At 26.3% G+C, this 23,885-nt stretch overlaps 2 protein-coding genes across 2 annotated transcripts in view; both read right to left on the reverse strand.

Annotated features, from left to right (window-relative positions):
* The window catches only part of LOC113372158 (allatostatin-A receptor-like), a 106,178-nt gene extending 85,653 nt beyond the window's left edge, over positions 1-20,525 (reverse strand). Inside the window, exons 1-3 of the mRNA XM_026612488.1 lie at positions 19,603-20,525; positions 14,430-14,600; positions 8,021-8,129 (exon numbers count right to left, since the gene is read on the reverse strand). Of these exons, the coding sequence (XP_026468273.1) occupies positions 8,021-8,129; positions 14,430-14,600; positions 19,603-20,156 (834 nt within the window). The 5' untranslated portion in view covers positions 20,157-20,525. The remainder of the gene's footprint in view (positions 1-8,020; positions 8,130-14,429; positions 14,601-19,602) is intronic.
* Positions 20,526-22,346: 1,821 nt separating this feature from the next.
* LOC113372846 (allatostatin-A receptor-like) overlaps positions 22,347-23,885 on the reverse strand; it is a 12,352-nt gene continuing 10,813 nt past the window's right edge. The window contains exon 4 of the mRNA XM_026613182.1: positions 22,347-22,448. Within this exon, the coding sequence (XP_026468967.1) occupies positions 22,347-22,448 (102 nt within the window). The remainder of the gene's footprint in view (positions 22,449-23,885) is intronic.

A 23,885-nucleotide genomic window follows, 5' to 3' on the forward strand; every position in this document is an offset into this window, starting at 1 on the left:
GGGTTTTTTGATTTTTAAGATACAGCAATGGGGATGTGATTTTATTAATTAATTTTTGTACCTTTAACGCAATAAATATAATAATTTCTTGTATGTCTGAAACCATTTCTTATTTGTCTAATAGCGTTTGAGTTCTGCTTGTTATTTAGCTAATGTTAAGGTATAATTGTGAATTGTAGATATATTTACCCTTACTGTTATATTAATCTCATCTAATTTTAATATTTTTTTAAAATTTCTTTTTAAATTAGAATAGTTTCTAGTCCAATTTTCCTCCTGGAAAACTTCTCCTCAACCGTATGGAAATTTTGCGCATAAATTTATAATAAAAGGACTAAAATCCGGAAACCCCGGAATCCTAGTTCCCGGATTTTCTAACCACAAACTTTAATTTATTTATGCATAGATAACATATGGTACTATAATTTGGATTTATTTAATTAATGTAAAATGAATGAATTTCATACGTGTAAAACTCTAATTTTAATTAATTTAATTTCATATAATGAGACATCGTATGCGAAAAAGTTTCAGTATAGAAAATCTGCTAATTATATATTTTGTACGGATTTTTGTGCTAATTATAAAATTATGTAATTAAAATCATATGTAAACTCTTGTTGAACAGAAAATTATTAATTAAAAAAGTCCTACATACATATTTCAACATTGTTTATTCATGAAATTATTTGGTTTCGACTAATTATAATTTATATGGGTATATATAAATAAATAAATAAATATATATATATATATATATATATATATATATATATAATACAAATGATTTTGTAGAAATTTCTTGAAAATATCATTTCTTTTGATCAAAGGATATATAAGTATCACAGTATGAAGCATTTCACCAAATGATAGTCCTATTTAATACTGATTTAAGGGTATTCTGAGTTGATTTAAAGTCTCAAGCTATTAAGATAATTTAAAAATTATTAAATTTTGAACAAATTTGTCTAATATATCATTTATATCTAACAAATAATTTTAAAGTTATAGGTAATTTAAGAACAAATTGCATTTTAAACGCAATATTTAATTATTTATATCTCATCTTATTTATCAATATCTTAAAGATTTCATATACTTTAAATTAAAATTTAGAAAATCCGATATATAGAATAAATGAATGCGCCGATTAGTTGTCTGACATTGCAATGTAATTTTAAAGTATACCGAGTTGCTGTAGGTACCTATGATGTTAGAAAATATCATAAACTATTAAATTTTGAACAAATTTCTCGAATATTACATTCAGTTTAGACAAACAGTTTAAAAGTTCCAAAAGATATAATCAACAAATGCACCCAACCCGCGTGTGATCAAAATCACTGCAGCACTTGTTGCAGTTTTAGAGCAATTTTAAAGTATACCGAGTGGCTGTACATACTTATGATGTTATAAAATAATATAGACCATTTAATTTTGAACAAATTTCTCGAATATTTCATTTACTTTAGACGAACACTTTAAAAGTTACAAAAGATACAACAAATACATGACAAAAACTGATTCTCCTGTACCCCTACTATTTCCATCCCAATTATTACTACTCCAACTACTAAAATTTATATTATTATTTATCCCATGTATTCTAAACACTTCAAAATACATTTCTCTCGAATGTTTCGTCCTCGTTTCTTGTATTTCTCGGGTTTTCTTTGAAACAATAAGTCAAGATTAACTTTCTCATTACTGTAATTATTCGGCGTCGCCTTTGCACCGAGTGGAATTAATAACGCGCTCCTTGAAGAAAACTTTTCGTCTTTTGTCACAAAACATCGATTTACACTTTGAAATTACATGAATGGCTTTGTTTGAGACAAAATGTAGTTTTCAGAGATATAAATAGGAGTGATAAATTATATTAAAATAGTTAAAAATTAATTTAAACTCGTTTGGATGGGTGCTAAAGTCGAGAAGTGCAATAAAATTCATTGGTTGCATTTGTTAGGTTTGAAAACGATTTTAAGGTATAACGAGTTGCTTAAGGAACATATATTGTTAGGAGAACTTTAAACATGAATAATTTTGAACAAATTGTCTGAATAAACTATTCATCCAAAATTAATATTTTGCGTTTTATAATTAATTTAATATATGAATGTACTTTCAGCACATTCAAAATATTAGGTTGTCAAATATCTCCCTTCCGCTTTTTTGCTCATGGTTTATAATACAAAAAGGCGGAAGGGAGATATTTGACAACCTAATATATGTCTACATTCAGGTGTAATTTTAAAGTATACCTAGTTGCTCTAGCATCACCTATTGTTAGAAGAACTTAAAAAGCGATTAATTTTAAACAAATTTTCCTAATACATGGTTTGTACAAAACTAATAGTTCTCACTTTATAACCCATTTAACACTTACATGTACCTTGAGCACTTTCTGATGCAATATCTATTTTCAAATGCAATTTTAAAGTATACCGAGTTGCTGTAGGTTCGTATCATGTTATAAAACTTTAAAGATAATTTAATTTTAAACAAATTTGCTTAATGCTTCATCAATTTTACTCTATAATAACGGTTAAAAAGTTACAACACCTTTTGCAAATAAATGCATTGTTTTCAATTCTTATCCTCCTTATCATTTTAAAATATAAGGTTGTCAACTATCTCCCTTCCGCCTTTTTGTATTATAAACCAAGAGCAAAAAAGCGGAAGGGAGATATTTGACAACCTAATATTTTGCACACTCCTTTCAGTCCTTCACAAAATCTCAACTCCACTCGACCAGATATAATCTAAGTACCCAGAAAGCTTCTAAAATAATTCCTTAACAAATTCCATATCCAATTTAGCAAACTTTTCCTCATTTGAAAATTTTCTGTCTCTCTGAAACACATCCAATGCCAATCATAATATTCATGACAATTTCACCTTGTGAGAAATCCTTTGACAATTCTCTCCTAATATATCATTGTATGTATCAAACATATCCTTGTACATTGTTTTGATTCCTGCAGCAGGATATTATCATGTGTGAAACACATGGGAACAGATATTTACTATATTATCCTTCGTAAACAGGAACAAGGACACCAGGATAATATATTCATATGAATAATAGTCAATTTTTATTTTGGTTATTAATATTTCATGATGTGATAGAAAAATAATTAATTTTAGTATTTGTAATAATAATAGACATACTATGGAATGAAATACTAAAATTTCAACGTCCTGGAGTGAATAGTTGAATTATTAAAAATTATTAAAATTCACGAAAAATAATTTTGTTCTAGAGAAAATGTTCTAGAGAAACAGAGACAAGGACACCAGGATAATATATACATAAGAATAATAGTCAATTTTCATTTTGGTTATTAATATTTCATGATGTGGTAAAAAATTTATTAATTTTAGTATTTGTAATAATAATAGACATATCAAAGAATATTATACTAGAATTTTAACGTCCTGGAGTGAACAGTTGAATTATTAAAAATTATTAAAATTCACAAAAAAAAAATGTTCTAGATAAATTTATTAGGTTTCAAGCAAGATGTACTTGAATTCCTGAAACAAACAATTTTAATTATTTTTATTATATTAAGAAACGTGTCATAAATTTACTCTGGACTTTCTGTATCTTTTTTCCCTTTGTAATTATTTTCCTCACAACATTTCATACTGTTGATAAATGAGATTATGAGTGGAATTTGTAAAGCAACTGTCACATTTGATATAATTAAAAAAGATGACGAAAACCTTAAACACAAACGACGACGACATTAAACAGATACTGAAATAATTTAATTTGTCAAAGAGAAAGTCAACTAAAAGGCTAAAAAGATAAATAGACAGAGAGCTAGTAGGATAATAAGAATAACAAAGCATTTTGTTTGCAAAAGGTGCTGTAACTTTTGAACCGTTTGAGTAAAGTTGATGCATTATTGAGCAAATTTGTTTAAAATTAAATTATTTTTAAAGTTTTCTAACACTATAAGAACCTACAACAACTCGGTATACTTTAAATTCGCATTTGAAACTGGTGATTAATATTAATACATACAGCAATTGTGTCTTTGCAACTTATTTGCGCATTTATTTATTATATCTCTTGTAACTTTCAAACGGTTTGTTCAAGATAAATAAAATATACGAAATATTTATTAAATTTTCTTTTATGTTTTCTTACATAAACTTAAACCTACAGCAACTCGGTATACTTTAAAATAATTTTTGAATATAATATTAATATAGAGCAACTTTATTCGTGCATTTATTTAAAATAAAAATTAAATAATTTATTTAAATAAAATCAAAATTTGAAATAAATTTTAATATGTGTACTAAGCTCATGACATTTATATTTGATGTAACATTATATAAATAAAAAATGCTTATAAATAAATTTAATATATGTCAAGATATTTTTGAGTATATGTACTATTTAAATTTGAGCAAAAATTAAATAGTTTTCTCAGAAAAAAAAGTCTAACTTACAATTTGCGTACAAAACCACCTAAAATTTTACCAACAATTTATAGGCAACTTGTAGACGAATATCGCGCGTATTTGAATTAATATTTCACTTTAAAAAAATTACACAATTTTAATAATTATTTGCCAAAATATTTTAAAATATGTGCACTGTAAAATTGAGTACTAAAATTATATAGTTTTATTGGAAAAGGTTTGAGTAATTTACAATTTTCTCAAAAAACACATGATAAATCTCATCGCAATATAAGAACTAAAATGAGTGACGTTTATGTTTGATTTAATTTTATATAAATAAAAAGTGCTTATAAATTGAAATATTATTTTTCAAGACATTCTTTAATATATTAACTAATCAAATTTAAGCACAAATTAAATACTTTTCTTAAAATTGATTAATTTACAAATTCTTTATAAAAGTACATAAAATTTTAATCCCAATAGTAAACGGATCTTTTTATTAGAGTTAATTCTTCATTAAGAAAATGCTTATAATTTCATGAATTATTTACCAAAATATTCTATATTATGTATACTAAAGATTTAAATACTAAAATTATATTGTTTTCTTGGAAAATGTTTGAGTAATTTACAATTTTTTTAAAAAATGCATGATAAATCTCATCGCAATATAAAACCTAAAATGAGTGACATTCATATTTGATTTAATTTTATATAAATAAAAAATACTTTTGAATTAAAGTATTATTTTTCAAGATAATCTTTGATATGTTAACTATTCAAATACAAGCACAAATTAAATACTTTTCTTCAAACAAAATTGACTAATTTACAAATTCTTTATGAAAGAACCTAAAATTTCACCCAAAATTTATGTAAGCAAATATTGCGTTTAAGGATTTTCTTATTAGAATTGGTACTTTAAAAAAAATGATTGTAATTTTATCAATTATTTACCAAAAAATGATCATCATTTTACGAATTATTTACCAAAATATTCTACAATATGTACACTATAGAATTGAATACTAAAATTATATAGTTTTCTTGGAAAAAGATTGAGTAATTTACAATTTTCTCTAGAAAGCGCTGGAAAAATCTCATTTCAAAACAAAAACAAAAGCACGCGTGTGACTTATTAAAAAACTTTTAATAAAATCTTTATGAAAAATGCTTATAAAGTGATATATTATGTATCAAAATATTTTTGAATATGTGTACTATTTAAATTTGAATAAAAAATACTACGTTTTCTTTGAAGAAAATTGAGTAATTTGTAATTTTTGTATGAAAATACCTAAAATTTTAACGACAATTTTTGGTTTTTTTCGGAACCCATTTCGTGCGCCTCGTCGTCGCATTGATTTTAATAATTTATTATATAATATTAATTTATATATATATATATATATAACTTCTCGATAATAATGTATTCAAATGAACAAAGTACCATCTTGGTACGTTTCGGTTTCCATTCATCAGTTTCACTTCGACTGAAAGACAAAGTTTACTTAAGACGAGATACGTCGAAGGAAATGTTTACCTAGTTTGCATAATTGTTTGAAATTCGCGCCAAAACGGATGTTTAAGGGAGCTATATAATAGATATATATGATATTTGGAAGTGTTAAAATAATATATCGTGCCTAAGATTATTATTAATTAGTTGACAGTACATACAACTAAGTTGAGAAATAAATTATTGGAAATGACGCGTTAAATATGATACAAAAATTCCTAAAGTTGAAGTTGAAAATTACTCCAAATTTAGAAAGTGAACTATGTAAATTTATTTGTTTGTTTTATAGTATATATAATTAAGCAGAATTTGGTAAATTATTTATAAAATTGTGTAAAAAATACTATTTAAATTAACATAGTGTTGGATGCAACTTGTACATATTTGGACTGCGGATTTAAGACATTTTTCTAGATTTCTTGGAATTTTTCCTTAGTAGGTTTAAATTTCATAATAAAACTAGAAACTACATAAAATTTACTAAAAACAACAGAAATTGATATATACACTTGCAATGGGAAATTTTAAATTAAACTTGCTGAAACATTTATTTGTATATTTACTTACTAGCATTATGTGGATTTTGGACAATTTACAATTTTTTTTAAAAACTTGGAAATTTCTTCTTGTAGACACTTAGATTTCTTCTTGTAGATTTTATTACATCATTACAAACTACATAAAATTCACTAAAATTATCAAAAATTAATATATACACTTGCTTCAGAAATTTTTAAATTGAACTTGCCGATACATTAATTTGTGGATTTAGGAAATTTTTCTTAATTTTTTTCAAATAACTTAGAAATTTCTTCCTAACAATATATATATGTATATATATATATATTTATATATATACAACTTTTTCTTTAAAAATGTACGCGACTAAAAAAATCACACGTGCGAAAATTATTTCCATGTCAACAATCTGTCAGGGTACTCCTTGGATGAAAATGTAAATTTCTCAAAATTTCCAAAGAAAACTATTAAAAGTAAAAATACAGTATCTAGGGCAACTAATTAAAGAATATCTTAATGTGTGATTACTACCTAAAAAGCATGTTTTGTAAACTTTAAAAGTAACTCGACGCGCGATATTCATTCTCATATCACCTATTCATTTGTGTGGACTTTTTGGAAAAAAATGTAAATAACTCAAAATTTTCAAAGAAAACTATTCAAAGTAAAAATACAGTATCGAAGGCAACTTATTAAAGTGTATCTTCAAGTACAATTACTTGCTAAAAAGTATGTTTTGTTAACTTTAAAAGTAACTCGACGTGCGATATTAATTTACATATCACCTATTCATTTTCTTGCACTTTTTGGAAGAAAATGTAAATAACTCAAAATTTTCAAAGAAAACTATTAAATTAGAGTATGCAGAATTAAAGTAGACACAGTAAAGAATATTTTGGCATATAAATACTTTCTTATATGTAGTTCTTGAGATCTGTAAAATTAAATAAAAACCCAACGATGTCTATACAAATATTTCCTTTACCTATTTACGTTTTTCGAATTATTTTTCCATTCCAATTAATTAGGTTATTATTTTCTGAATAATTCATATATGGGGATGTTTGTTTGTTTACGTTCGTTCATCATGCTATTGCGTTTCACATCTGCATTATACACAGTATATGCCCTAAGGGTTGTTTTTCAAGGCGAGCCACACCATCAGCCCTCGATGTAACTTATGCACCCCGATTGCAAACACTGTGATTTTATTCGAAATTTCCGTGTAATATATCGAAGATTGAAGATTGTAAATTATGAGAAACAAATATTTGGAGGAGAGAGGAAAATGATTTTTTCTTATTATTAAATTGTATAGTCGGAGTTACTAAACTTTACTTAGTTACTAACGTATAGTTAGTACAATGTCCGTTTCTACTTACTATGTACATATATTCAAATTACTCAAATACATTTGGAGCAGAAGTTTTGAGCAAATAGTGACATATTATACGAACTGATTGTAGAGCACATGCAAATTTGGGGTTATGCATATATAAATATGCATTGTGTTAAAGCATATATATATATATATATATAATTTATTTTTTCACTGACCTGTATTGGTGCCCAACAAATTGCAAAAGCAGCCACGACAACCACTACAAGGCGAGTCACTCGCCTTTTACCCCGTCGTGATTCCCTCGAACTTGCAGCCCCTACGGCACTGCCTCCGTTTCCCTGAAAATTTATATGAAAACTATAGTGAAAAAATATATGTAAAGATAGCTAATGTGTTAAAGATTCTTGGTATAAAGTTTTAGTTTAAAGGAATTACGGGAACTGTGTTAAAAATGGATTGAAAGTGAGAGGTTGGTTGAGCAAAAATATTTTATGTAGATTTAAGACATTTTTCTAGATTTATTCTAGAAATTTCTTCGAACAGCTTATAGTTTTGTTACATCATTAAAAACTACATAAAATTTACTAAAATCAACGGTACCTGATATATACACTTGCTTTGGAAAATTTTGAACTAAACTTGCTGAAACATCGTATAATGTACTAACTATCACTATATGGATTTAGGAAATTTTTCTAGATTTCATCAAATAACTTGGAAATTTCTTCCTAAAGAGTCTGAATTTGTTTTGTCAATGCTTTAAAAAAAGTTCAAAATTTTCAAAAAATTACAAAATATAAAAAATAAAAATAATTTTTTTTTAAACAAAGTCAATTTTCTTCAAAAATTCGTAAATGCCCCCCCTAGTTTTTTTAAATTCCCGTAAGAAAAGTTATAGTAATCGCAAAAAAATCGAGAATAATTTTTTTCATATATCTTCACGTTTCAAAACCTTCTGAACATTTTGGCATACCTTAGAAAAAATGGATGTATGTGTGTGTGTATGTGCGTGTATGTATGTGTGTTCGGATACAAATTTTCGTCGACGATTTCGGGAACACAAATCAACCGATTTGAATAATTTAAAAAACATTCGATTCGTATTGATAAGGAGGCGTGCTGATTAGTTTTTGGCAAAGGCAGGTCTAGCTGTACCGAATATACGGGGCAAAAAGTGACGAAAACGGTAACTCAGTTTTTAAGAGAACGGAGCGTCCGATTTGAATAATTCAAATTTTCATGAAGGCAGGTCTAGCGGTTTTCGGAGATCTTATAAAAAAAGTAAAAAAAAATGCCATCTGGCGGTCAAAAATCATTATTAGATATATGCACATCAAATTATCAGATATTCTAAAGTTCAGAATTTCTAAATATTGACAGTTTCTCAAAAATCTAATTTTTGCGAAGTAAATTTTTTTCAAAAATGTTTATCGTTTTTAAAAAAATAATAATTTTTGATACGGGAGTTCCAGCAATTTGCCTTAAGGCACGATGCCATGCGTCCCAGTACTTAAATAAATATACAGTGTAATTTAATAGAATGACAAAAAGTATAAAGTGTAATTGAAATCGTTGATCATCGAAAATTATCTATATTATCAAATTTATAAATATTTTGTTGTATATAAACTAATTAATATAGTTTTGTTTTATAGGGGGTACGACTTAAGCAACTATAACCTATCAGAATATCATAAAATAGCTAATTTCACAAATTTGTTAATAAAAACTTCAATAAACTTGCTTTACACACTATAAATGCATCAATGAAAACAAAAGTTGCGACTTCTCAAACACCTGCATACGTTCAAGGTCAAATCTTAAGCAGATATAAATTGTTAAATAAATTGAATAAAATTCAGAATATTATTGTTTCACGCTCATCTATACTGTATATAGTAACAAGTATTAATTATAAATATATATTTATTACTTACAAATTGAATTTCCCAGTATTTTCGATAAATTTGCATACGACACCCGAATAAAATTGCACTCGATAAAAATCAAAACAAACCACGACCGACTCGAGGGCGTCGACCGTCAGCCGAAGACTGAATTTGCACAATTTTAAGAATCACGTGCAACTGCAATTGTCCTTGTGAGATGTTGCCAAATTTATAAATGAATCAAATAAATGTATGAAGACATTGATGGCGCAATTTATGAATCAATAGAAAACATTATGCATTATATGTTGAGGTGAAAAAATCGATAAATCGTGTTCTAGAAAAAAATTTATATTTCTTTAAGGATAATTAAAACATATTGAATAATAATAATAACAAATTTTGGTTGCAATTCAATTTCATAATACAATTAACCATTCCATTTAATTCCAGTGTCATAAAATAAATCAAATATTCAACTAGCTGTAAGTGGAATTCTATCTTAAGGCAATTAAGGCATCGTGCCTCAAAGCAAATTGCTGGAACTTCCCGTACCAAAAATTATTATGTTGTAAAAACAATTAACATTTTTGAAAAAAAATTACTTCGAAAAAATAAGATTTTTGAGAAACTATAAATTGGACAAAAAATTTTTGAAAAAAAATTTTTCTTTATTTTGACATATTTTAGAAGATCTAAACTTTTTTTCAAAGCAATCGTACTGCTTTAACTGCATAGAGAAAAAATATCAAAGCGCGTAAGCGCCGCGTCACCGTCTAACGGATAAGCATTGGTACGGAACCCATAGGAATATAAACAAAATTTATACTTATTGTTAAAATCTCTACAAAATATCTGATAATTTGATGTGCATATGTCTAATGATCATTTTTAACTGCCAATGGCATTATTTGTTACTGTTTTCATTAGATCTCCGAAACCGCTGGACCTGCCTCTATGAAAATTTGATCGGTTCTTCACCTTGTCAATACAAGTAAAGTGTTTTTGAATTATTAAAATCGGACGCTCCGTTCTCTTTAAAACTAAGTTACCATTTTTGGCACTTTTTGTCTCATTTCTTCAGAACGGCTAGACCTGCCTTCGCCAAAAACTAATCAGCACGTCTCCTTATCAATACGAATTGAATGTTTTTTTATTATTCAAATCGATTCATCCGTGTTCCCGAAATCGTCGACGAAATTTGTATCCGCACACACACACATACAGGCACATACACACACACATACATCGATTTTTTCTAAGGTATGCCAAAATGTTCAGAAGGTTTTGAAACGTAAAGATATATAAAAAATTTTATTTTCGATTTTTTGCTATTACTACAACTTTCCTTACGGGAAGTTAATAAGTTTGTAAAATTATTATTTACTGTAATCTTATTAAGTAAATTAAAATCAAGTTTCTATCCAAACCAAAAACCCAGAAATATTTTTTTCTGGGTTGTGAAAACCCACGAGTACAAAAATCACCAAACTTCTACATTTTTTAAACAATTGCTAGAATATTAAAATATTGCATAAAGCAATTAAGCATTAAATTTAATTCCAGCGTCATAAAATAAATCAAATATTCAAAAATCTCTCGACTAGTCCCAAATTTTTTTTTCCATTCATCACAAAAAGTGCATTTTTCTGTCGGATAAAAATAATATGTCACCGGCAGCCGGCAGCAAATATTTCTCTGTTCGTTAATTAAAAATGCAATTAAATCCTTTCGTACAAAGTGCAGCAAACAATCATTTGCTGTTCAATTAATAAAACGTCAGATTAATCCTTCGACGGTTGTTCATTATTATTAAAAACTCAATTGGATTATCTAGTACAATAATTCGAGAACAAACGGTGAATTTTTATAGAGATATAGAGTGAAGAATTTTTATTAATGAAATGCATTTTTTATTTAATTGAGGAAAAAATTGAGGGAATTTGCTTCATTTTTTAGGGAGTCATGTTGAAATGAGCAAAAGTATCAAAGATTTTGTAGAAAACAATACAAAAAATTGTGCAAAGTATATAAAAAAGTTTGATTTTTTTTAGCATAATACAGAATTTTATCTGATTATTTTTTTGTTATACACTATTTGTAATGTATTCGTGAAAAAATATTTAAAATTTATTAATATTTTTATCTGTAAATATAAGAGATGTATGATCTTAATAGATTACAACTTATGACTTTTCTTAATTTTTATTTAAAATAAATAACTTCATAATTTTATACTCTGTATTTTATGTATGTATAAAATTTTAAAATATGATTTTGTATTTCAACACCAATTTATAAGTAGACTCTAGGTTATTAATTAATTACTATAGTATTAGAAAAATTCACAGATAATTTTATTAACAAATAAATTATCGAATATAGTATTTATATATATTAGATATGAAAATTATCTAATATAGCAGATAACGTACAAGTTATAAGAGATATAATAAAAAATGTCTGAATAAGTCGTCAAAGTTAGAAGGATTAATTTCTCTATTTTTAATTGCAATTTTAAAGTATACCCAGTTGCTGAGGGTCATTATGATGTTGAAAAATATGATAGATAATTTAATTTGGTACAAATTTGCCAAATATTTCATTTATATTAAACTAACGATTCAAAAGTTACATAAGTTTTAGTAATGAATACACTTAAAAAAGAGTTACATTCAAATTGTTATCAAATTCAGAATATTTGGCATTTTCAAAAGCAGTTTAAAAGTATACAGAGTTGTTTTAGGGTTTTATGATATGCTAATATATTTTAGCATATATAATAAATGAATGCCCAAATAACTTATCAAACATAACTAGGATAAATTTCTTATTGGTAAATACGGTTTTAGAGTAAGCCGAGTTGATGTAGCGTCATACAATACTAAACAACTGTATAGATCATTCAATTTTAAACATATTTTTCGAAGATCTGAATTACTTTGCACAAACCGCTCAAAAGTCACAAAAAATATAATAAATACCAAACTCAATTCTTTAAATATTTGGCTAAGTTCAATTTTTATTTTAGAGCATACCCAGTTGCTGTAAGTCATAATAATATAAGACAATATTATAAGCTGAACAATTTTGCATAAATTTGCTAAATATACAATTTAATTTAAACAACACGTTTGGAAGCTACAAGAGATATAACAACTAAATACCTGAATGAGCTTATGCAAATTATCTTAGTCTATTTTCAATTGCAAATTTGAAGTATCCAAAGTTGCCTTAGGGCAATATGATGTTAAACAATATTATAGACATTTAATTCTGCACAAATTTGCAGAATACATCTAGTACTTGAAACAAACCGTTTAAAAGTTACAATAGATACTGTACAAAAAGGCACATCCAAGTCTTTTTTTTCCCCAATTGGCTATTAACACTACACCGGGTCGATCCTAATAATTTCTGAACACCACATATTTTTCTTTAAACCTGAATTCACCTTGTTTCCAGGTTATAATTCATCTCTCTGTATTCGCAAATAAAACATTTGCCATTTATATGGTAATTTCTCATTTGTTTCGACCCACTTGCTCTTGCTCCTGAATAACTACTTCTGTTTAAAATTAACTACATGCAAATATGCTAATGTCGACTCTCCTGTGGAATTATATATAGAAAATAATGTAGACGAGTGGACACAATTTAGGGATAAACGACCCTACAGCAACTCGGGGTACAATAAAAATATAATTGACAAAGGGAGGAATTAACTTTGATGACTTATTTGGGAGTTTGGTTATTACATCTCTTGTAACTTTTGAACGATTCGATTTAAATGAATTATGTGTTCGATGAATTTGTTTAAGATGTAATTGTCTAAAATATTGTCTAACAGTATTATATCATATTGCAACTCGGTATACTTTAAAATTCCAATTTAAACTGCACGTCTGATAAAACTATATACAGACTTTACATAATGATAAAAATACGCCTACATGTTTTATCGCCGGAAAAAATTAATTTTATCCCTCATATGTATTCTACCATATTAAATTTGAATAATTAAAAATACCCAATTAATTACTTTGGAACTAAAAGTAATTAAAATCTTCCCTCACAAATATTTCTCTTTAAAATAATTTTCATGTGGGACTCATTATATGTTCTGTTGACATTTCCGATACATATTGGTAATAAATAGCAATAATTCTATTAATTAGCAATTCATTTGATTCGAATATGACTCATATGCTAATTAATAATTTTGTAATTATACGTGGAATCATTAAAATCGGATGTGAATACCGTAAATTATGCTAATAACTTGTTGGGGAAAACATTTATTATATGTCTTGTAACTTTTGAATCGTTTGGCTAATTTGAATGCAATATTTGGAGAATTTATTTAAAATTTAATTGTCTATAATATTGTCTAACATTGTAGATTTCTAAAGCAACTCGGTATACTTTAAAATTGAGATTTAAAATCTTTTAACGCAAAGAACGTTTCTGACATTCTGACATAACTCGCTGCAATATCCTGAAGCCTCTACGCACTAATTTACACTTCAGCATAAATATCTAATTTCCTGTACTATATACAGTACAGATGTCTTAGACAATATTATAGTACACAGAATTCTGCACATTTGTTGCTTAATAACCAAATTTCTATCTTCAACTGTTTTCAAGATACAGTAAGGCAATTGCAACCAAAATTTCTACAAAAATGTTTATGAATTGGTATGAAAATTTTCTTACCCTATAATGATGTGACGACATAGGTCCTCTCCAAAGCCTTGCCAACATCCTCATGTACAAAAATGATATTAAAGTCAAAGGCATTACATAGGAAGAGGCAAAAAATGATATATGAAAGGCAGGTCTAGAATATCCTGCCGATTCTAGGAAAACACAGGAGGAGTAGCCTTCGTTTCCGTAGGAATATCTGGAAAAATAGAAAAAAATTAATATCTCGAAAAATATACATTTTATAGTAAGTATGTATTAGAATAAATTGTTTAGTATATAATTATTTATAAATGTTGCATATGCAATAACTTTCTATATCTGCTTGTTTTTTAGATACATATGTTTGTATAGGGATGAAAATTTATAGCCATAAAATGTGCAAAGCTTCAGTTTTTTTTTCAAATAACTCAGAGAATAAAAACATTTTGTTATATAACTATCAGACACAGTTTAAAAGCATGAAATTATCTTTTTATTTCTTTAACATAAATATTCTAGAGTTTACGGTTTTTCAGATATTAATTTTCAAACCATCATTTTTTCTTACCTTTAGTCATTTTTCCTTTAGTTTTTGTCAAATATCTCGCTTAAAATATTTTTTTTGATATATAATTATTAAACAAAGTTGAAAAGCATAAAATTATCTTAGATTTCCTCATTTACATAAATACTCTATCGTTTATGGTTTTTGAGATATTAATTTTCAAATTATCATTTTTCCTTACCTAACTCTTTCATGCAAAATCAAATGTGCAGTATAAAATTAATATAAATATGTACAATGTTGTCGTTTTCGTCAAATATCTCGCTTAATATAACTTTTTTATGTTATATAACTGTTAGGTAAAGTTAAAAAGCATAAAATTAGCTGTATGTTTTTCATCCACATTAATTACGTAACTCTCATAGTTTACGAGATATAAATTTCCAAATTATCTACTTCTCTAGCCTTGATTTACATAACAAAAATTGTGCATTGTTTTAGTTTTTGTTAAATATCTCGCTTAATATTAATGTTTCATTTTATGATTATTAGGCAAGATAGAAGATTATATAATGAGATATACTTTTTTCTTTGACATAAATATTCTATCGTTCATAGTTTTTGAGATATTAATTTTCAAATTATCATTAACCCTTTCCTAACTCCATCATGCGAAATCAAATGTGCAATTAAAATAAAACAAATGTGCAATGTTATCGTTTACGTCAAATATCTCGATTTGTATAATTTTTTTGTTAAATAACTATTAGACAAAGTTTCAGGGCATACCATAAGTCACATTTTTTTCATCTACATAAATTTCGTATCTGTCATAGTTTTCGAGATATAAATTTTCAATTGTTTTTTCCACAGGCCTTAATTTTCATGAAACATTTTGTGCATTGTTGAAGTTCTTGTCAAATGTCTCGCTTAATATGATTTTTTTTGTTATACAATTATTAAACAAAATAGAAGACTATAACATGAACTATACTTTTATCTTATACATATATACTCTATCGTTTATAGTTTCCAAAATATCAATTTTCAAAATATCATTTTTCCTTTCCTAACTCCGTCATGCGAAATAAAATGTGCAATCAAAATAAAACAAACGTGCAATGTTGTCGTTTTTGTCTAATATCTCGCTTAATATTAATTTTTTGTTATATAACTATTAAACAAAGTTTTAAGGCATACATTAAGCCACATTTTTTTTATCTACATAAATTTCGTATCTGTCATAGTTTTCGAGATATAAATTTCCAAATTGTCTTATCCTCTTACCTCAATTTACATTTGTAATGTTTCAGTTTTTAACAAATATCTCGATTACTATTATATTTTTATAATACACATATTAAAAAAAGTTAAAGAGTATAGAACAAACTACATTTTTCCCACTTACACAAATATTCTATCTATTATACTTTTCAAGATATCTAAAATTTTTTCCCTTACCTAACTCTTTCGTGCCAAATTAAAGATGCAGTATAAAATTAAAAGAAAATGTAGCAATGTTATCGTTTACGTCAAATATCTCGATTTGTATAATTTTTTGTTATATAACTATTAGACAAAGTTTTAAGGCATACAATAAGTCACATTTTTTTCATCTACATAAATTTCGTATCTCTTATAGTTTTTGAGATATAAATTTCCAATTGTCTTGTCCTTTCACCTCAATTTACATATGCAATGTTTGAGTTTTAGCCAAATATCTCGATACTATAACATTTTTATTATACATATATTCAGCAAAATTAAAGAGCATAAAACGAGTTACATTTTGTTCATTCACACAAATATTTTATCGTTTAGAGTATTCGAGATATTAATTTCCAAATTATTATTAACCCTTTCTTAACTCCATCATGCGAAATCAAATGTGCAATTAAAATAAAACAAATGTGCAATGTTATCGTTTACGTCAAATATCTCGATTTGTATAAATTTTTTGTTAAATAACTATTAGACAAAGTTTCAGGGCATACCATAAGTCACATTTTTTTCATCTACATAAATTTCGTATCTGTCATAGATTTCGAGATATGAATTTCTAAATTGTCTTATCCTCTTACCTCAATTTACATATGAAATGTTTTAGTTTTTGACAAATATTTCGATTACAGTAATATTTTTGGTATACATATATTTAGCAAACTTAAAGAGTATAAAACAAGCTTAATTTTTTTCATTCACACAATCATCATATCTATTATACTTTTCAAGATATCTAAATTTTTTCCCCTTACCTAACTCCTTCGTGCCAAATTAAAGATTCAGCATAAAAATAAAACAAATGTGCAATGTTGTAGTTTTTATCAAATATCTCGCTTAATATTAATTTTTTGTTATATAACTATTAGAAAAAGTTTTAAGGCACACATTAAGTCACATTTTTTTCATCTACATAAATTTCGTATCTGTCATAGATTTTGAGAAATAAATTTCCGAATTGCCATGTCTTTCTACCTCAATTTACAATACCTCAATTGCAATGTTTTAGTTTTTGCCAAATATCTCGATTACTATAACATTATCATTTAACATATATTCAGCAAAATTAAAGAGCATAAAACGAGTTACATTTTGTTTATTCACACAAATATTCTATCGTTTAGAGTATTCGAGATATTAATTTTCAAATTATCATTAACCCTTTCCTAACTCCATCATGCGAAATAAAATGTGCAATTAAGATAAAACAAATGTGCAATGTTATCGTTTACGTCAAATATCTCGCTTAATACAATTTTTCTGTATTATAACTATTAGACAAAGTTTTAAGACATAAAATTATCTACATTTTTTTCATTTCCATAAATTTCGTATCTGTCATAGATTTTGAGATATAAATTTCTAAATTGCCATGTCCTTCTACCTCAATTTACAATACCTCAATTGCAATGTTTTAGTTCTTGCCAAATATCTCGATTACTATAACATTATCATTTAACATATATTCAGCAAAATTAAAGAGCATAAAACGAGTTACATTTTGATCATTCACACAAATATTCTATCGTTTAGAGTATTCGAGATATTAATTTTCAAATTATTATTAACCCTTACCTAACTTCCTCATGCGAAATCAAAGATGCAGTATAAAATTAAAAGAAAACAAATGTGCAATGTTGCAGTTTTTATCAAATATCTTGCTTAATATAAATTTTTTGTTATATAACTATTAGACAAAGTGTTAAGGCATACAATAAGTCACATTTTTCTCATCTACATAAATTTCGTATCTGTCATAGTTTTCGAGATATAAATTTCCAAATCATCTACTTCTCTAGCCTTGATTTACATAACAAAAATTGTGCATTGTTTTAGTTTTTGTTAAATATCTTGCTTAATATTAATATTTTGTTTTACAATTATTTGACACGATGAAAGATTATAGAATGAGCTATACTTTTTTCTTTGACACAAATATTCTGTCGTTCATAGTTTTCGAGATATTAATTTTCAAATTATCATTAACCCTTACCTAGCTTCCTCATGCGAAATTAAAGATGCAGTATAAAATTAAAAGAAAATGTAGCAATGTAGCAGTTTTTATCAAATATCTCGCTTAATATTAACTTTTTGTTATATAACTATTAGACAAAGTTTTAAGGCATACAATAAGTCACATTTTTTTCATCTACATAAATTTTGTATCTGTCATAGATTTTGAGAAATAAATTTCCGAATTGTCTTATCCTCTTACCTCAATTTACATATGAAATGTTTTAGTTTTTGACAAATATTTCGATTACAGTAATATTTTTGGTATACATATATTTAGCAAAGTTAAAGAGTATAAAACAAACTACATTTTTTTCATTCACACAAATATTTTATCTATTACAGTTTTCGAGATATCAATTTTCAAAAAATTATCATTTTCTTCACCCGACTTCTTAATCTAATTATCTACTTCTCTCGCTTCGATTCACATCAAATGCGCAATGTTGTAGTTTTTGTCAAATATCTCGCTTAATATTAATTTTTTGTTATATAACTATTAAACAAAGTTTTAAGGCATACATTAAGCCACATTTTTTTCATCTACATAAATTTCGTATCTGTCATAGATCTTGAGAAATAAATTTCCGAACTGTCTTATCCTCTTACCTCAATTTACATATGAAATGTTTTAGTTTTTACCAAATATCTCGATTACTATAACATTATCATTTAACATATATTCAGCAAAATTAAAGAGCATAAAACGAGTTACATTTTCTTCATTTACACAAATATTCTATCATTTATCGTTTTCAAGAAATAAATTTTCAAAAAATTATCATTTTCCCTACCCGAATTCTTAATCTAATCATCTACTTCTCTCGCCTTGATTCAGATCAAACGTGCAATGTTGTAGTTTTTGTCAAATATCTCGCTTAATATAACTTATATGTAATATAACTATTAGACAAAGTTTTAAGGCATAACACTAACTAAATTTTTTTTCATCTACATAAATTTCGTATCTGTCATAGTTTTCGAGATATAAATTTCCAAACTGTCATGTCCTCTTACCCCAATTTACATATGAAATGTTTTAGTTTTTGACAAATATTTCGATTACAGTAATATTTTTGGTATACATATATTCAGCAAAGGTAAAGAATATAAAACGAGCTACATTTTTCCCATTTACACAAATATTCTATCTACCACAGTTTTCAAAATATCGATTTTCAAAGTATCATTTTCCTCTTACCTGACTTCTCCATGCGACAGCGCCACCGGAATAGCAGTCGTCAATATCACAGTCCACGTCAACAGGATAGCCCTTAGGGCATACCTCTCATTCCTGACCGACATACTTGCAATAGGATGGACAACTGCCAAAAATCTATCCAAACTCATCAGAACCAGGGTATAGACCGATGCATGAGCAGTCACCACAATCAGATACTGCACAATCTTGCACCACAAATCCCCAAAGGGCCAGGCTGTCAGGACATAATCAGTTGCAGTAAAAGGGATACAAAATATCACAAACAAGAGATCTGCTACTGCCAGATTGATGATAAGGATATTAGTGGTGCTCCTCATGCCAGGATTTAGGGCTACTACTAGGACCACAAGGGCGTTTCCTAGAAGTCCAGCCAGACCGATGATGGTGAAGAAAATAGGGACTACTGTGGATACTATACGTTGAATTGCCCATGTGTCTATGCCAGAATCGTCGGAGACGTTCTGCCAAAGGGAATCGTTGTGGCAGAGACGTGCATCTAAGTCTAAAGTTCCGTTGGTACAAGACGCCAACATTTTGGACGTTTTTTGGATCACAGGGGACAAACAAATTTGTTAATCATGGTAATTAATACAAATTTACTGGTTAACAAAGTTTTTTTAACTTGGCACTTTGTTTGGCCAAATTGGTTCAAACTTTGGTTTGCATCCCACAAATTTTTTCTGAGATCTGGTCAAATTTGAGCTAGCGAGTTTAAAAACTGCTCAACTTGTTGGTAAAATCTATTTCACTAGTTACCAATTGGTTTAAACTTTGGTTTGCATCCCAAATTTTTTTTTTTTTGAGATCTGGTCAAATTTGAGCTAGCGAGTTTAAAAACTGGTCAACTTATTGGTAAAATCTATTTTACTAGTTAACAATTTTTTTAAACTTGGCACTTTGCTTGTTCAAGTTGGTTTAAACCTTGGTTTCATACCAAAAAAATTTTTGAGATCTGGTCAAATTTGAGCTAGCGAGTTTAAAAACTGTCACTTTACTGGTAAAAAAATTTGTTGACAAAGTTAATTAAACAAACAAGTTGGCACATTGTTTCTAGTTCTTGGTTTTAGTTTTGGGTTGTAACTGGTATATACTTTTTTTAATTTGTTCAAATTCGAGCTAGCGAATTTAAAACTGCTGAACAACTTATTGGTAAATAAATTTTGGTGACAAAGTTAATCAAAGAATTAAGTTGGCACGTTGCTTTTGTCTCTTGGTTAAAATTTTGGATACAACTGGTACAATTTTATTCAAATTGTTCAAATTCGAGCCAGCGGATTTAAAAATCTGGTAAATTTTTTACTACAACTGACAAAGTTTATCAATCAAAAAATTTGTTGAATTGTTGGTATAAGTTCTTGTATACTTGTTTGTAAATTCGTTTAAATTTATTTATTTATTATTTATTTAATTATTTATTTTTTCGGTCAATTTTATAAATGACTTGTTAGCAAAAAAAATTAAACAAATTTTGTTGAGTCCAACAACTGGTTATTAGTTTGTCGTATTTGGTTGAAATTTTGGAAGAAAATTGACACAATGGTAATAAAGTTATCAAAAATTAATATTTTATCAAAACAACAAATAGAAAAATGTAAAATTAAATGAAATGAATTAAACCTCAAAAACTGTGATCTATGAATCACGCCTTTTACCTAAAAAATTATCAAATCCTTGTTAAAAATTATTCGATTTTTACCAGATTTAATACACTATGTGTACTTTTATCTAATATACCAAATTTTAATATTTGTGCTTAATAAATTTGATTAAAATCAATAAAAAAGTGACAAAAAGTATCGGTTACGTAATAACATTTTTCTCTAGAACTTTATAAAAATCCAAGAAAATTCTAATTAGATTTAATAATCAGGGTGTATAATTATTTATAACAATGAAATTTTAAACAAAAAAATCGATGAAAATAAACAAATTTATCACAAAATTTATATTTTACATCAACAAATAAAAATAAGTCTAAAATAATTGGTTGAAATCCAAAAAGTGTATAAAAATCCTTTAAATTTTACAAATTTTTGGAGTTTTTTTTGTCTAAATTTAATAAACCAGGTGTATATTTAGCACACTGTATTTTAAAACAAAAAATCAATTAAATCGTAACTAATTTTATCAAAAAATAATATTTTATATTCAGAAAAAAAAAGTCTAAAATAATTGGTTAAAATCCAAAAAAACATCTAATTTAGAACCTACAGATGTAAATCCTTTGATTTTACAAATTTTTGGAGTTTTTTTCGTCCAAGTTCAATAAACCAGGTGTATTTATTTTGCACACTATATTTTATAACAAAAAACGATAAATTGTAAACTAAATTTAGCAAAAATTTATTTTTTGTACCCAACAAAAAACAAAAACATGTCTCTTAAATCGAAAAAATTGGACAAAACCCCCAAAAAACGTCTAATTTATAACCAGTACGTGTTAAATCTGTATATTTTATAAAATTCTATAGTTTTGAATCAATTATGGTTAAATTCTGATTTTAGATCTAATAAACTAGTTGTATATTTAACTTTTTATATAAAAACCAAAAATTCGATTAAAATTTGAATTAAAAGTATCGACAAGTTTTACCCAAAACTTTGTCAAGAACTTGATGCGTTTTTGATCAGTTTTTATTAAGTTTATATCTACTTTTACCACAGAACAAAATTTTAAAGAGTCTATTATCTGATTATCGAACTAGGTGTATATAGATTTCTTTTTAATTAAAAAATCGGTAAATTAAAAGTGCAGAAACCACAACTTGTTGAGTTTCAGTAAAATCGACGGCAGTGTGGGCGTCGGACGAAGGCGACCTGTTGATCTGAAACAAAAAGAATGATTTTTAATTAATTTCAGGATAAAAATAGACTTAAAGAGCTATAAATAAATAAATAGAGTTTGTAGTTGAATTGATTTGAGAAGAAATTGTAGAAGAAATTTGATAAAATGCGTTAAAATGCTTCAACTTGTTCTGGTTCAACGCGTATTTCTTAGGACAAATAATTAATAAAATGTGGCGATTGAAATATTTTGAAAAAATTGAGAAATTGTTTATACTTTCATATATATATATATATATATATATATTAATTACTATTATTTAATTTATACTAATATTATATTCTTACATAAATTTAACAATTTCTTGACAATTCCCCTTAATAAAATTAATGTTCTTTCTGAAGGATGAAATGTGATTTTAATTACTATGTATAGATGATTGATTATTATTGAAATATAATAAAATATAAAGTATGTATGTAACAAAAATCATTATATATATTTTTTTAAGTAATAAAACAATGTAAATTGATATATTAAAAATAATATTTTTATCAGAAAAAATTATATATACAAGAAAATTATTTTATTTTCGCTAGATATTTTTATTTATACTTGTTGTAAACTGTGAAGAGTATAAATTAAGTTTTGTACTGTTTTATAATAAATTTTGTATGAAACTATATAAATTAGTTTATACTAAATTTAGTAAATTTATCTAGTTTTTTTCTAATGTAAATAATTATATACTACAGAACAAAAATTTCTAAATATTGAGAAAAATGCAGAAATTTGTCCCGATTTTATTATCCAAATCTGAGAAGAGTATAAATAAATTTTTCGTGCCAGTTTATACTAAATTTTGTATGAAACTATATATATTAGTTTATACTAGTAATGAAATTGTTTTTTAGCAATTAAACAGATACATGCAATTTTAAAAATCAATATAAATATATAATAATATATATTATATATATCTATATATATATATATTAGGTTGTCAAATATCTCCCTTCCTCCGCTTTTTTGCTCTTGGTTTATAATACAAAAAGGCGGAAGGGAGTATTTGACAACCTATTATATAATATATATATATATATATATATTATGATATTGATATAATTTTCTAATTATATTTAATTTTATAAATGTATTTGTATTGAGTGCATTACTATGTTTTCTTCCATGACGTGCCTTCAAGTCACGTCATTGCAATCTATATGACATTTCCATCAAATGTATTATATATAAGTAATTATTTTCTAAAGTAATTAATAACCTTATATAATATTTCTATTTGTTATATCATAAAATACAAATTTTCCGTCGCAAAATATTTTCTAATACATAAAGACTAAGTTTTTGCTGTATGCTTAAATAAATAGAAAATAGAGATATTTATTTTATATAATTATGTACTGAAACAATTGCAGATATTTGAATTTAAAAAAAGATCAAAAGTATTTGCAAAATT

This window comes from Ctenocephalides felis, unplaced genomic scaffold, assembly GCF_003426905.1.
Source record: "Ctenocephalides felis isolate EL2017-DRISC unplaced genomic scaffold, ASM342690v1 CF-g0.4_SCAFFOLD_01604, whole genome shotgun sequence".
In the NCBI taxonomy this organism is placed as follows: domain Eukaryota; kingdom Metazoa; phylum Arthropoda; class Insecta; order Siphonaptera; family Pulicidae; genus Ctenocephalides; species Ctenocephalides felis.